Below are 15,286 nucleotides of genomic sequence, written 5' to 3'. Positions count from 1 at the left end.
TGTTGCTGATATACAGTGCAATTAATTATATATGTGGACAAAAACACTGTCTACAGTATTGTCTTTATTAACATAATTACAAACAAATCTCACTTACAGAAGACATACTTGAGTTCAAGAGCAGGTTAACGTTTACTTTTTGCAGTGTAAAGATGTCATTAAGACATGAAAAAGCAAGACAGTAGGAGCGAAATAAAATTGATTTTTAGTTTACAAAACCACGTCTAAAATCTACCATAATACACAAATAGAAAATTATATTTGGAGTGTCATTTTGCCTTTAACCTGTTCAACGCATATGCATCTATGAATAAACAACTGCTGGTTGTATCATCAGCCCATTTTTGTTGTTTCTTAAAGGGACAGTTCACCCAAACATAAACTATTGTATTCAACCTCATGTCGTAAATCTGTATTTGACTTTCTTCTGTGGAAACACAAAATAAGATATTTTGAGAAATGTCCCAGTGGCTTTGTGATCATAAAAGTTTCAATAATTTTTTTTGTGTTCTGCAGAGAGAAGAGGGTGAATTATGCCTTTAAGGTGATCTACTAAATAGATCTGGGCCACATTTCCCCACATTGATGTTTTTCATGCTGCAGTGGTATATTCTTATGCTACTATTGGGACGTTAATAACTCCCATCACATTGAGGAAAACCTTGATGCCTCTTAAAAGCAGTCGTATCGTGTATCATGCATCATGCTTAACAAACCGTTAATAAACTCAGCTCGAAGCATAAAGTGATCAGTGTTTGGAAATAAATTTAATGGAATGCTTTTGAAAAGGCAAAATCACTATTGCAATTTATTACACGTTATTTACGGAATTCTTCTGTTAAAAGCTATTTGAGGATTATAAATAAAAACGGCCAGCACATAGTCAACAAAAGCAAATCATAAGGCAACTGAAATGATCAATGTAAAAACAATGACTATATATTGATATGACGAGGGTTTACTGGGCCCGAACGTTTGGTACCTTGTCCCTAAACAGGCACAGATTACTCTGGTCAGTTTCTTAAAAGTGACGTTGAAATATTTATAGAGAACAGACCAAAGATCTAAACCTTGCAGCGTGACAGACTTAAGACCTCAGTAACAAAAACAAGCTCAAGGCCCTCGGAAAACCAAATCGAAAACGCAAAGTGCGAAAAACATTCTTCAGGACAACAGTAACTATTACCAAGTTAAAACAACTGCGTCTGACCACAGAAATAGATTTTTTACAATGGACCTTCCATTGAAATTTCTTTCAAAACAATACTAATCTTGTATAGTACATGTATAATATTTCCTGAATAGGTACAAACAGGGATAAATATTTGGTGATTTGATGTGAAACTGCAAAACCTCTAATTTAAAACAGAATACATTATTTCAGTTTTAGATTCTTTTAACAAAACAATGTTACATACAATGGTGATGCAAGTCCTCCTGATCACTTCTGACACCAATAACGTTTGCCAATATTTCCATTTCATTTACATTACGCTAGCATTCAGACATCTCCTGTACACGAGATGTTTCGCTTATGGTTATGCACATCATGTCTGTAAAGGATAAACCCAGCATTTCTTCAGTTTATCAACAATCATCATCTCTCTTCAGGATTAGTGTTTGGTGGGGATCTGTCCTCCCTCGAGTGCTTTCTGGGCACACTGGGATGTGTGCGTATGACAAATAAGCAAAACGAGAAAGGGAAGATAGAAGAGATGGGAAGGAGGATGAGAGCAGGAGTATGGAGGGAATTAATTATGTTACACGTCCATCACTCAGAGCCATCTGGCCCCAATCATACAGGAATGGGAGGGGCTTTTAGATACAGAAGGAGGCAGATGTGAGAGCGGAGGGGAGTGGGTATAGAGAAAGAGAACGAATGAAGTCTTCATGGTCATTAACAGCTGCAACCCTCTTTTTGGGGCTGTGCATCACTGCTGAGGCGCCCGCCCTGAGGAGCGGTGGGCTTGTGCTGGACCCCCGACTCGGCCGCATTCAGATCCAGACTGCCATCCTGAATATTCTGGTAGATCTTCTTCGCTGCTTCAAGGAACGCATCCTCCACATTCTCACCTCTGTTGGACATATGCAAAGATGCTAAAGAGAACTAAAATATCACGCTAGGCGTTGTACAGGTAAAGTGATTATACTCCATCAGCAGGCAGCCTGAAAAGGCACTTACGTTTTTGCGCTCGCCTCCAGGAATAACAAACCTATTTAAATAGATCGAAGACGCGAAAGTGATTCATACAATTCAATCCTTCACACGTTTGCATTAGCCTAGCATTGAATTCAAAAGGCCACAAGCTTCAGCGATAAGCGAGCTCATCTTACCGTTTTCTTCCGCGAACTGCTTGGCCTCTTCATACGTGACATCTCGCTGGGCTTCAAGGTCTGCCTTGTTACCAATCAGAATGATCACCTGAGGAAACGTTCAGATTGTCTTACAAAGGCTCAACATGATGTGGCCATCCTGCAAACCACATCTCAGCATAAAATATGCATGAAGCTCTGACACCATACTGAACAGAAAACAACAGCAGGAGAACATTAAAAGGGCTATTTTAATGCCAGTACCCTTTTGAATGTTTGTACTGTAACAAACTTACAGTATTGGGATTGGTGAGATTCCTGGCATCAGTCAACCAGCTGCTGAGGTGGTTGTATGTGCTTCTCCTGCAAACAACAGGCATCACAACCGACGAAGCACCAGACAAACATTTAAACATGGGATCAGAGCTGAATAATGACAAGGGAACATCTGTCTACCTGGTGATGTCATACACCATGAGGGCCCCGGCGGCTCCTCTGTAGTAGCTGCGTGTGACCGCGCGGAATCTCTCCTGCCCCGCCGTGTCCCAAATCTGAAGCTTCACCTTCTGCCCGCTAACTTCAATTATCCGCGTGCCAAACTCAACGCCAATTGTATGAGGACAGTCAGCCATAACTAAATAGATAGGTAGATAAGTTAACTACAGTTAGGTAGTTGACAAATAAATGGTGTGAGAGCAAAATTATTACTTTATTTTATAAATATTAATAATAAAAAAGTATATATTATTAACAGTTTGTTTTCTAAATTTTTGCTGTCACAACAGAGGACACATGTACGGTCAATTTGTCAACTGCCCAATTATCCATTAAATAAGTGAATGAAATAAGTGTGTATTAACAAGATTACTATTGTTGAATGCGTTCTTGTTTCAAGGAATATTAGGAAATGATGACAAAATCGTTGTGATAAATAATATAAACAGCACAACACATATGGTGCATTAGCCTGCAGCGGAGATGTCAATGGATCCCTTGTTAGTGTAATTCACACCGCCCTTGGCACTTACATTTCTTTTCTGTAAACTGGTGGAGTAAACACGACTTTCCAACCCCCATGTCGCCTGTAAAAACACCAAACAATCTTATTTGGGACAACAATAGAAACCTAAAATACAAATAGGTACAATATGAAGAATCTGCCATGTTTTGTAACACACATACACAATGTTTAGTATACTACAGTATTTCCTACAGTTCATCTATTTTGTAACACTATATAGCACACACTACAAAACATTACAGTAAGTGCACTATACGGTAGTACACTACAATATAACGTACTATAACATACATACTAGAGAGTATATGAAGAGTTTGGTTCCAAAATGAAATAACTCTCTCTATTGTGCATTCCAATTAATATCAATCAAACAGCAGCTGGTTTGTTTTGATTTAAGCCATAATAACTCAAAAAAAATACAGCTAACTAACACAATAAAAACATGATAACATAATAAAAAACATGATTTTTGAAAAAATAAAACGGAGTTGTCTCATTTTGAAACCAAACTCTTCATATGTATTTTTACACATGCAAACTACATACTTACCAATAATGATATATTTGAAAATATAGGAATAGTTATAAGGTGCGGTCGTCATTTTGTTGATCTAAAAAGCAGAAAACAATGTACACATGTATGAAAATGACATACACTGCGAAACAAAAACGTCCTTTTAAATGGATTATGATGAGATGTTCAGCCAACACAGCAGCTCTCTCAGCTGACTGCACTATTGTCTACAAAGACACATTTCCTTTACAAGTTCACCCAGCTTTAGACCCAAGAGATCGAGATAAAACTATCCATCCAGGACTATAATATGTGCATATGGGGTTAAACACTTGCTATGTAAAATGAAAGGTACACAGGAACATGACACTTGAGTTAAAGCAGCATAAACACACAAGACTGCAGCATAACAAGCTGCCAGCGCCATGACTATCTCACCAGCTAATCACACTGTCATGTCAAGGCTTGTGTAGCTGTATACAACACCGCACTTTATATAAAACACTCCAGAATGACGTATTAACGACTCAAATACGCATTTGACATTTTCGTGGCAGTTCTCAGCGGTTAAAAGTGAAAATTCAGCATGAAAAGGCTAGTTAGCGTTAGCTGACCTCGCGCTGAACCAAACCCTCAGATGCTAAAGCTAACGGCTACTCCCAAAATAAAACGTTGACGTTCGGTTTTACGCAACACAGTTATTGAAGAAAATGTGGCGAACACTGTCTTGTAATGTCTGTAGTTTTTACCTAATGTATAAATTCAAGTGGTTTTGGAGGTTTGGGCTGGTTCTCGCGTTGAAGCCGTCCGGCCGCTTTCTTCCTCTAAGAGCGCTATGATAAAAACAGTGAGAATAGCGACCTCTACTGGAGCAACAGCATCTTACGCTACACTAAACACCTCTACTGGAGCAACAGCATACTACATACTACATATACGTTAAACACACCACACCAACAGCACATTAAACCAATCTGCTCTCGCTGGGTCAATAAAACAGCCATTTTACCACGCAAATATCGTTCTATTAATAAAAATATATAGCCCACCTACGTTGGAGAAGCTATAGTAAAGTTATTTGAATAGTGTAGAAAAACATTCTGTACTAGGATTTGTGTTCCTGTAATGCAAATATCTGCTCCACACGACGCTGCTTATAAAATACGAGTTTATTATTTAGTTATTCACCAGCACAATTAAACTGCACATTGTGTAATGCATTCAATCAAATGTATTATTATTTTTAGTAGTAGTAATATTGCGGATTAGTGTGTTGTATTGTGCAGCAAGAATAGGAAGTACGGCGCAAAGGAGGAGTTTCGTACGCAAATATAACACACCTGTGTAAAGGGTGTTGCTACTTTCAGTACCTGCGGAAGCTCTGCGCTCCACAAAGAACCCGAAAGCTGTCTGTCGTCCCAGCTCTGTTGATCATCTAAAACCAGGACTTCCGCAACAGGTAAGGTGCATTTATATCAGTATAAATGCTAATGCATTCCTACATGGCCTATTAAATAATCAATCATGTCTTTTATGAAGCATAGTCGTTAATGCGTCTGATGGAGACTATTAATGATTGACTCTTGTCTGGCAGCATCTCTCTAAATAACCATCATTAATAATAATGCATTCAGTGTATGGATCTTGAGTGTTTAAAACGCATGAGCAAACAATTGTATTATTATTTACTATTTCTATTTTAGTTATTCAATGTAATTTATTCATTTGCTTGCCATTTTTAAGTTGACATTTAGCTTCTTTGTTTACTTATTTATGTGGCTGGTGTATTAGCAAATGTGTGGTTTTAAACAAAGAAACCAGCATACAGTCATTTGTAATAGGCATATGGTGAAAGCTTGGTTAAAAGCAGTATCTTTGTAAAGATTGCAGATTATTGTTGTTTGTATTAAATGATAACTGATAATAACAATGCAATAAAAAGTCAGACCAGCCAGCTGGGTAACTTTGTCCTTGTTATATCGCCCACACCTGAGCCCCATTATACAATGCAGGGATACTCTTGCAGAGATACAATGCAGAGAACAGGTAGGTATTTTGTGGCACACCTCTAAAGTAAGGAAAAAGGACCCGCCCTATCTTGCTCTTCTGTTTTCCAGTGGGGGAGGAGATGTCTGCCTAAGGCATTATGAGACTTAAATCACCACATACCACGAGAGCAGTTTGATTGCGGAAGCATTACGTTCTAGACAGACAGAAACGTACCTTTGTTCTTTATTTCCCCTAAGATTAACTCCATAATCATACATATGCTTTATAAAGAACAAAAAACATCACCCACTTCCTCGATTTTGTTCTTATTTTCTAACACAATAAACTGTATGGGTCAATTGTGGAACACGCAATGAATGACTATTGTGGTTTTTCAACAACAGCATCATGGTGAACCACCCTGAATTTAAGAAGGCAGGAAAGCAAGGAGGTCTACAGATTTGGAGGGTTGAAAATTTGGATTTAGTGCCTGTGCCTCAGAATCTGTATGGTGGGTTCTACACAGGTGACACTTATCTTGTCCTCAACACCATCAAGCAGAACTCTGGCAATCTACAGTACGACCTGCACTTTTGGATAGGTGAGATTGTGGCGTTTGATTCATGCCCATTATTGTCACTTATACTTTAAGGAAGACTGTGATTGTTGTGGATCTTGGAACACCTTGTTAAATGGTAACCGCAGGTGATGCATGCACCACGGATGAGAGTGGGGCAGCGGCCATCTTTGCTGTCCAAATGGATGATTTCCTCGGAGGGAAGCCTATCCAGTACAGAGAAGTCCAGGGATATGAGTCAAAAACCTTTGTGGGTTACTTCAAATCTGGCCTTAAATACATGGTGGGTAGACCTGATCAGATATCAGATATATTTGGCATTAATAAGTTTAGCAAAAGATGCCGGTTCGCTAGCGACCTGAATTTTATTTCTTTAGCAAGGTGGAGTTGCTTCTGGGTTTAAACACATAGCTTCCAATGAAGTGGACGTGAAGCGTGTTCTCCATGTGAGCGGCAGACGGGTCGTTCGGGCCATTGAGGTGCCGGTGAGCTGGGACAGCTTCAACCAGGGCGATTGCTTCATCCTCGATTTGGGAAAGGTAAAAAGAAAAGCAACTCGTTTCCATCCTCTTGCTTTTTAGATAACTTTATCCATTTTGAATGCAAACGTTGAAAATGTATTTGTGTTTGGTGCCTCAGGAAATCTACCAGTGGTGCGGATCCAAGTGTAACAAATTTGAGAGGCTGAAGGCCACCAACGTCTCCAAAGATGTCCGTGATAATGAGCGGTGCGGGCGAGCGAAACTTCTCGTATGTGAGGAAGGATCAGAGCATGAAAACATACTATCGGTGAGTATATTACAAACTAATGTAATTCACTAACTCATAAACTATCACCTTTAGTGAGTATTCAACATTTTATATTACATGTATATATTGTCAGATTCTTGGACCCAAGCCTGACCTTCCTGATGCACAGGCTGAAGACACTAAGACTGATGTGTCCAACAGAAAGTTGGCCAAGTTGTACAAGGTACAGTAAGCCTGACACAAAAATAAACACTAGAAAATATCTTTATGGTTGTTATAACGTTGACTATAATTGTTCAGGTGTCAGATGGCAGTGGAAGCATGTCTGTCACTTTGGTGTCTGGAGAGAATCCCTTTTCCCAAAGTGATCTACTGTCCACTGACTGCTTCATCCTGGACCATGGTTCCAATGGCAAGATATTCGTTTGGAAAGGTCAGTTTAACGGTTTAGTTCAGTCAAAATGTGCAGATTTCGGAAAAGCCAGGGGATGCCTAAATCTAAACCATGGCCCGTTTCTTGAACACTTGTAAAAAAACAGGAAAGGATGCTAATAAAGAAGAGCGAAGCGCAGGGATGAAAGTTGCATCTGACTTTATAAGTCAAATGGGCTATCCAAAACACACCGAGGTCCAGATCATCCCTGAGAATGGAGAGACTCCTCTCTTCAAACAGTTCTTCAAGTTCTGGCGTGACGTGGACCAGACGAAAGGTATGGGACAGGCTTATTTGCCTAACAAAATCGCCAAGATCAAGAAAGTGCCATTCGATGCATCCTCTCTACACAAATCGGATGCCATGGCTGCACAGCATGGGATGGTGGATGACGGGAAAGGGGAGAAAAAGGTACGTCTGACATCTATGCTGTTAAATTATCGGGCGCTAACAATTTATTTCTTTTTTTATTTGACATTAACAAACTTTGTATCTTGTGTTGTTGTTTTGGAAAGATCTGGCGCATTGAGGGAGCCGACAAGGTTCCCGTTGACCTGTCTGTCAGTGGACAGTTCTATGGAGGAGACAGTTACATCATTCTCTACACCTACAAGCACGGGGGACGCCAGGGCCAGATTATATACATATGGTAAGACACTCCTTAAACTGAAGGAAGTAAACGCGTCCAAGGATTTGATCCTGAGCCAAGGGCTTTGTCTGCTCATGTTACGCAAGAACTCTCAAGTGACAGAACTGGATGGTCTTTGAGCCCCACCGGGCTGGGATTCTGTTAGTCAATAGAATGAGTCATCACTGTAAAGGTTCATTAATTGGAGATGTTTGCCCGCAGGCAGGGGGAGGATTCCAGCCAGGATGAGAAAGGAACCTCTGCTATCCTGGCTTCACAGCTTGACACTGAGCTTGGTGGGAGCCCAGTGCAGGTGATGCATTTTCCATTACGTTCAACATTTAATTAACAACTCCTCCAAAACCCTGAATATGGGATTCCACAAGCTTAAATGTGTAAAGAATTAACGTTTCATGATCTAGGTTAGAGTAATCCAAGGCAAAGAACCCCAGCACCTCATGAGTCTCTTCGGAGGGCAACCAATGGTGGTCTACAAGGGTGGAACTTCACGAGGGGGTGGCCAATCACAGGCTTCTGATGTGCGCCTTTTCCAAGTGCGTGCCAACCCCGCCGGACACACGCGAGCTGTTGAGGTGAGTGAAATGTGCTAAATTACATGTTGCCCCGATTTGTAAATGCAAAACATGGTTTTCCTTGAACAATGGCTGTTCACGTTGTATGAGACAGGTCGATGCTGTGGCCTCCAGCCTGAACTCCAACGATGCCTTGGTTTTGGTGACTCCGTCAGGCTCTAAGCTGTGGATGGGTCAGGGTAGCAGTGATGCTGAGAAGAATGGAGCCAAGAAGCTTGCCACCATTTTAGGAGTGAATCTTTCTGAGATAAAAGAAGGAGCAGAGGGAGGTGTGTGTACATGTTTGTTATACTAGATTGCCTTCCCATTACCTTCCTAAATTCTTTTTCCATGTCCCTTATGTCTGCTAAAGAGTTATGTTACTTTTGCTACTTATTCCTGCACAGGTGACTTTTGGAGTGCTCTCGGAGGAAAAGCAGAGTATCGCACATCTGAAAGGCTTAAGAACAAAACGGACACTCATCCTCCCAAACTCTTTGCATGCTCTAACAAGACAGGACAGTTCCTTGTGAGTTCCTCATTGCTGTGCCGACAGTGACTGGCACAAAATTGCTGAAAGTCACTGACATTCACGTCTCAATTCACTCATATTTCACAAGTTATTTGTTATTCTAGATCGAAGAGGTGCCAGGAGAGTTGACCCAGGATGACTTGGCTCCCGATGATGTCATGATCCTGGACACCTGGGATCAGGTAAACGCCTGAACAATTACTCGCGCAGAAAACTTGCGCAAATCATTTCAGTAAACCGAATGCTACCATATTTATCAAAACTTTTTCTCCAAGGTCTTTGTTTGGATTGGAAACGAAGCTAATGATGAAGAGAAAAACGAAGTGGCCACTTCAGGTGAGGATTTTTTTTTTTTAAAGGACTGAAACGGTATTCATTGGTTAACCGTTGATCCTTATCATTGTCTTTTCTCCCCCAGCTGCCAAATATATCGAAACGGACCCTTCCAGCAGGGATAAGAGGACACCTATTGTTACAGTGAAGCAAGGCTTTGAGCCCCCCACCTTCACAGGCTGGTTCCTGGGTTGGGACCATGATTTTTGGAGCTCTGATCCATTGGAACGAGCTTTGGCTGGATTAAAAGTGTGATCTAATGTTAGAGTTCAGCACACTGGGTTGTTTGTGTCGGTTTATTCTGTGAATGCAAATGCTTTAGGCTGATGATAAACACAGCATACTACAAAAAAATCTTAACATCTACAAGTTTGTATCACAATCTGGTTTTACCTTCTTGTGAGTTCAAAACACACTCAGAAGCCGGTTACACTTAAGACTTGTTTATTAATATGTGTAGAAAAACAAATGTCAATAAACAAAAGATTTGTACATTCTATACATGAACATCCCGAGCATCTTTAATCTTTAATGAACATCTCTTATCTATACAGTAAAGGAAAATGTAACGTAATTTTCATCATCAACATCTGATTAAACTGACAGTAGCGCTTTTTCTATCATTGTCCACTCTCCTCCTCCTCTTCATTATCGTCGTAACTGTCGTCATTGGCGTAATCATCATTGGCGTAGTCGTCGTCGCTATCATTGTCGTCGTCATCGTCGTTATCATCATCGTCGTTGTCATCGCTGTCAGCGTCACAATTCTCATTTATATCCGGAAAGATGTCTGAGAGAAGGAAGCTCTGCTTCTGGTCAGCTGGCAGGTCATTCTCATTAAGATCCTTACATTCATTCTCCAGTTTTGGTTTGACCTTCTCATGCAGGTAGTCAACAATGTCTGGGAGAAATGACATCAAACATTCATGTCAATCAGCAGGTAATATATATATATATATATATATATATATATATACAGACAGACATGCTCAAATTTGTTGGTACCCCTCCACAAAAAGGAAGAATGCACAATTTTCTCTGAAATAACTTCAAATTGACAAAAGTAATTGACATCCACCATTGTTTATTCCATATTTAATAGAAATCAGACTTCTTGCATTCTTATAATGGGCATTTCATTTTTTTTTACTTCAGTGTATATTAAATGTGTTTTTGACTCATTCTACCTGTAAAAGAAATATTGCTTAATAATTCTGCACACCTAAATATAAAGTGTTTTCCCTGCAAGCCTTTAACCATTATATATAACTTATAAATGATTATATACACGCATTTAATAGTAGTTATTAAGATTGATGTGGTTAGGCACTGGTGAAATGTGCCTGGAAAAAATATATGATCAGCAAATCAACTTGCCTAATAATTATGCACACGGTGTAGTATACAACAAGTTTAGTACACACAGTAGGAAACATTTAAAACCTAAAATATAACAAAGCAAATGCTGCATACCTTCAAAACTCTTGTTCTGCCAATTTGGCACGTAGCACACTTTGAGCTGATGCCATTTCATCTGAACAATTGCAGGAGGAACATCGCTATGACAATGAAGACAAAAACATGAGAAACACTGAGATTATTCACACCGGCTGGAGAATGATCATGCCTGATTAAGCAGACACATCCAACAAAAATGAAAAAATTAGGACGCTGAGTGAATTCTCTACACACAGTACATGTTTCTCAAATAATTTAGCTTCAAAACCTGCTAAATACCACATTCTGCCTGGTCTGAAATATCTGGTATTGCTGAAAGAAAATGTAGGAGCTTGATTTTTCTATTTATAAAAATAATTCAATAATTATTCATTTGTATTTCATATGATTCAAAGCACATAATCAGAATAGACTAAAATCTCATGTTACCCACATTATGAAACTCACACTCACCCAAAAGCACTGGTGAGATCTTCCCAGTCAATGTCTACAGGATCATCTACCTGGCTTTCATACATTCTGTGTAGACAAAGACTATTTATCACGTTCAAGCTGTTGACGGGTAAAGAAAAACAAAACGGCTCAAGCCAGGTAAGCATGGAAAAACACAAATTCTTACGCTTGAATGAGTCTGATTTTGGCCTCGTGGGATTTCCTTCCCTGGCACACACTCCCAGATGACATCCGCACCGCAAGAGTGCGCATCCTTTAGGGTAAAAGAAAACTTTCATGAACAATAGAGAATCACTAAGAGAGAATCACGCTTAACATTTTTAAGCTATGCTTATACTTCCCTAAAATTTGTGCTGAGATTTATTACAAAATAATCGGAGTACACGTTTACGTCATACTTCTCTAAAATGTGTGCTGAAAATAATCTCACCATTTATAACTGCACTTCATCCAGCTTCGAGTTTTAACCTTGCGAGCGATTTCAAACCACGGCAGTTTCTTGTAGAGCATTTCTCGACTGACTCTGGTTGGCGTCCTCTTATCAGTGGACATGGACTCAAGTTTAGTTACGATATAGTCTCGCACGGCCCTCAAAAGTCTCTGAAACTCCTTTTCTGACCATCGCCCAAATTTCTTATCTGTGTAATAAAGAACAAACGATATGACCTAGAATGCCCCCCGTCATACTACATGGACCCTAATGAAGAGTGAGCCTGGCCACTTCTAGGTAGAGATATTTTACCCAAAGATTGTGTCATCATTTATTCACCTTTCTTTTGTTAAAACCTGTTTCTTCACTGCAACACACAAGAAGATATTTTGAGTAATGTCTCAGTAGTTTTAAGGTTCATACAATGGATGCCAATGGAGTCCAATGTTTTTGGTTGCTAACGTTCTTTAGAAATACCTTTTCTGTTTTGCAGAAAAAAAGTTGCACAGGTTTCGAATGCCAGGTTTGTTCATCTCACCATTTTGTTTATAAAAGGGCCAAGTACATCATAAAACGAAACAAACTGCACACACCTATTAAGGGAGCACCTCAGCTTACCCACAAACACATGAAGAGTTCAGATGCAAAACCCTCTAATTCCGTCACACGACTTTTGGTTTAAATCAGCATTTTTCATCAGGCTCCTACATTTACCTTCAGCAATACCAGATATTACAGACTGGGCAGAATGTGGTATTTAGTGGGTTTTGAAGGAGAATTATTTGAGTAACGTATACCATGTGTGGAGAGCATTCACTCAACGTCATAATCTCATTTTTGATGGAGGTGGCTTTAAGAGGGTTTTGCATCTGAACTGTTCACAACTCACCTCGCTCTTCTTTACAAAATGAAAAAATGTTTCATTAAACGTACTGATTTGAGAGTAACGCTTTTCAAGAGACAAAGCGCTTCGACCAGTTAGTTCAGAAATCTTCACCCAGTCATTGCCATGTAGTGTTTGATATTTCTGCAATGCTTTGACTTCATCGTCGGCAAACCTTTTGAGAAAATAAATTAATAGCATTGAACAATCAAATAGCTTCTATCGCTAAACAAATACATCACCTTTATGTAATGATACTTGTCTTTACCTTCCTTTATAATTGTAACCATCAAAAGTTTTTCTTCCACGGACAAAAACCTCATAACAAGACCTGGGAATTCCTTCCGCTGTTGAATAGAAATAACTTAGTGAAAGAAACATTTTTCAGAGCTCCTAACTAAACAGAAAAAAAATCCATATGATTCAGTACAACCTTTTACAGTGTTTAATATGTGTATACGTATCTGTGGAAAGCAAGCTGAATCTAGCACGCTTCATGGAAATAAAGTGAAATCAATGTGAATGACTGTTAAGACTCACCAATCTTTTTGAAAAAACTGTGCTGCTTTTTCAACTTTCCCAATTGCCTTTTTTCATCTGGAAACCTTCGCACGTGAAAGAGCTTGGTAGCACTGTCCACTCCTGTGAGAGCAAGAAAATCCAAAATGTTCCGTCTTAACCTCTTATTTTCCTCAATGGAGAATCGTCCATGTCTCAGTGGGATACCTTCAGACAAACATTCACAAACAAAGATTAGTAATGTTTTTATTTTACTGTACTATACTATTTACATTTAAGAACTACTGCATGTGTGCTCAACTGGTGAACATATAAGAAATATTAGGAAAATGTTTTAAGAAAATAGTTTGTGTTAAGAGGTGTGCTGAGTGTACCTTGCTTTTTGAATTCCCTGAACCTTGGCAAGTCATATATGATCGTTTTTTGGACATTTATCATATATCTGGACTCGATGTCAGGAACAAATTCTTTCATTTCATTTACAAGTTTTAAATCAATTTCTATATTATTACGTTTCCCATTTCTCCTTGTAAATTGAAAGGTTTGAGTATGAGTTTGAGTGGCAGGATCTGTGAGGTCTTGGGCAGTTTGCTGGTCATCTACATTTGACACGTTCTCCATCTCCGTGGTGGTACCAGACTGCTCTTCATGAGGGTCTTTTGCCGAGTCATCACAGTCTGAATGTTTTCTCTTCTCTTTCTTTCTCTTTTTCTTCCTCTCTACTTCTTTTGATGGTGATTTGGTGTCATTTACTTCATGTAGGAGTCCATCATCCAGCAATGTCGCCTCTTCAGTATCATTATCAAACTGTCTTTCATTCAGTTTCCTTTTCTTCTTTTTCTCTGTATGTGTATGGTCACTTAAAATCTCCACGTCCATTTTCTTCTTGTTCTTCTTATGTTTTTTCTTTTCAGACTCGTTCTGCACATTTGAACTTTCAACAAAATCTTGCGCCTCTCTTTTTCTTTTCTTCTTCTTGATCTTTTCTGGATGAACCGCGTCCATTTTAAGCGCACGTGACTGTATTTAATCGATACGTCTGCTCATATTCTGTAAAACACGACAGTTGTTTTAGCTGTAAATCGCGCTAGGCATAAATAACATCTGACTTAACATATAGTCCTGCACTCTTCACTTGTTATCACACATATAAACTAGAAACATGTGTATTAAATATAAAGATTACATTTACGCATCTGGAAAGTTATGTTTATCACGACATGACTCCCTTCTCTTCTTCACTACCACAGACTAAAAAATGCATTACCACACTGCCATCTGTCGGACAGGAGGCAGTCTTCATCCCTACGCTCCCTGGAACTTTCGTGAACACTAGTTAGTGTACTAGTAAGGACCCTGGCTCATTACACATCGGGACACGTACTAATTATTTACTTAAAATACATTACAAAAGTATTCTGTTACATATCCCTGCAACATTTCAGCAGAAAATGTATTTTTAATTGCACCCACACTTTTTTACCTGTAGGTGTTTAACTGTATGTCATACATACGCCAATCACACTGCGCAAGTCAAACAGGTGTGTTTATTTACTGTATAGGTTGACTGTTGTTTATTCCCCCCCAGCTGTCAAATAAATGGAAACGGACCCTGTCAACAGGGATAAGAGGACACCTATTGTTACAGTGAAGCAAGGCTTTGAGCCCCCCCACCTTTACAGACGGGTTCCTGGGCTCGGACCATGATTTCTGGAGCTCTGATCCATCTCATGTTGTCCATAATCTAATGGTTACCTAGAGCTGAGCACACTGGGTTGTTTGTGTCTGTTTATTCTAATGTAATGAAAATGCTGCGAGCTTACAGTAAACATGGCATATTGCAAAAAAAATCTTATCTACAAGTTTGTATCACTCAATCTG

The 15,286-nt window shown here is 39.3% G+C and overlaps 3 protein-coding genes across 4 annotated transcripts; 1 reads left to right on the top strand and 2 right to left on the bottom strand.

Annotated features, from left to right (window-relative positions):
- Nucleotides 1-72: 72 nt before the first annotated feature.
- rab14 (RAB14, member RAS oncogene family) lies at nucleotides 73-4,727 on the bottom strand. Its single transcript, XM_057320883.1, has 8 exons — nucleotides 4,598-4,727; nucleotides 3,885-3,945; nucleotides 3,342-3,395; nucleotides 2,770-2,947; nucleotides 2,610-2,676; nucleotides 2,335-2,422; nucleotides 2,183-2,213; nucleotides 73-2,075 (listed from the first exon to the last, which is right to left on the bottom strand). The coding sequence occupies exons 2-8, from the start codon at nucleotides 3,934-3,936 to the stop codon at nucleotides 1,898-1,900; spliced, it is 648 nt and encodes a 215-aa protein (XP_057176866.1). The 5' UTR covers nucleotides 3,937-3,945; nucleotides 4,598-4,727; the 3' UTR covers nucleotides 73-1,897.
- A 455-nt stretch (nucleotides 4,728-5,182) lies between these two features.
- Nucleotides 5,183-10,144, top strand: gsnb (gelsolin b). The gene is made up of 16 exons (XM_057320845.1): nucleotides 5,183-5,307; nucleotides 6,242-6,438; nucleotides 6,543-6,697; nucleotides 6,792-6,953; nucleotides 7,054-7,203; nucleotides 7,298-7,387; nucleotides 7,465-7,597; nucleotides 7,704-8,008; nucleotides 8,113-8,246; nucleotides 8,448-8,538; nucleotides 8,648-8,818; nucleotides 8,913-9,087; nucleotides 9,205-9,326; nucleotides 9,434-9,511; nucleotides 9,605-9,665; nucleotides 9,748-10,144. Exons 2-16 carry the CDS (start codon nucleotides 6,246-6,248, stop codon nucleotides 9,915-9,917), a joined length of 2,190 nt encoding a protein of 729 aa, XP_057176828.1. The 5' UTR covers nucleotides 5,183-5,307; nucleotides 6,242-6,245; the 3' UTR covers nucleotides 9,918-10,144.
- Nucleotides 10,145-10,270: 126 nt separating this feature from the next.
- On the bottom strand, nucleotides 10,271-14,822 carry LOC130545922 (transcription termination factor 1-like). Of its 2 annotated transcripts, XM_057320855.1 has the most exons (10): nucleotides 14,592-14,822; nucleotides 13,780-14,455; nucleotides 13,427-13,612; nucleotides 13,155-13,233; nucleotides 12,937-13,061; nucleotides 12,004-12,211; nucleotides 11,740-11,826; nucleotides 11,574-11,654; nucleotides 11,136-11,221; nucleotides 10,271-10,563 (listed from the first exon to the last, which is right to left on the bottom strand). In XM_057320855.1, exons 2-10 carry the CDS (start codon nucleotides 14,408-14,410, stop codon nucleotides 10,283-10,285), a joined length of 1,764 nt encoding a protein of 587 aa, XP_057176838.1. In that variant the 5' UTR covers nucleotides 14,411-14,455; nucleotides 14,592-14,822; the 3' UTR covers nucleotides 10,271-10,282. The 2 variants fall into 2 exon arrangements, with proteins under 2 accessions (XP_057176838.1, XP_057176847.1); XM_057320864.1 differs by having other exon boundaries at nucleotides 11,574-11,639; nucleotides 13,780-14,815.
- Between the last annotated feature and the right edge of the window lie 464 nt (nucleotides 14,823-15,286).

Source organism: Triplophysa rosa, linkage group LG2, assembly GCF_024868665.1.
Source record: "Triplophysa rosa linkage group LG2, Trosa_1v2, whole genome shotgun sequence".
Taxonomy (NCBI): domain Eukaryota; kingdom Metazoa; phylum Chordata; class Actinopteri; order Cypriniformes; family Nemacheilidae; genus Triplophysa; species Triplophysa rosa.
This window is presented reverse-complemented; position numbering and strand designations above follow the sequence as displayed.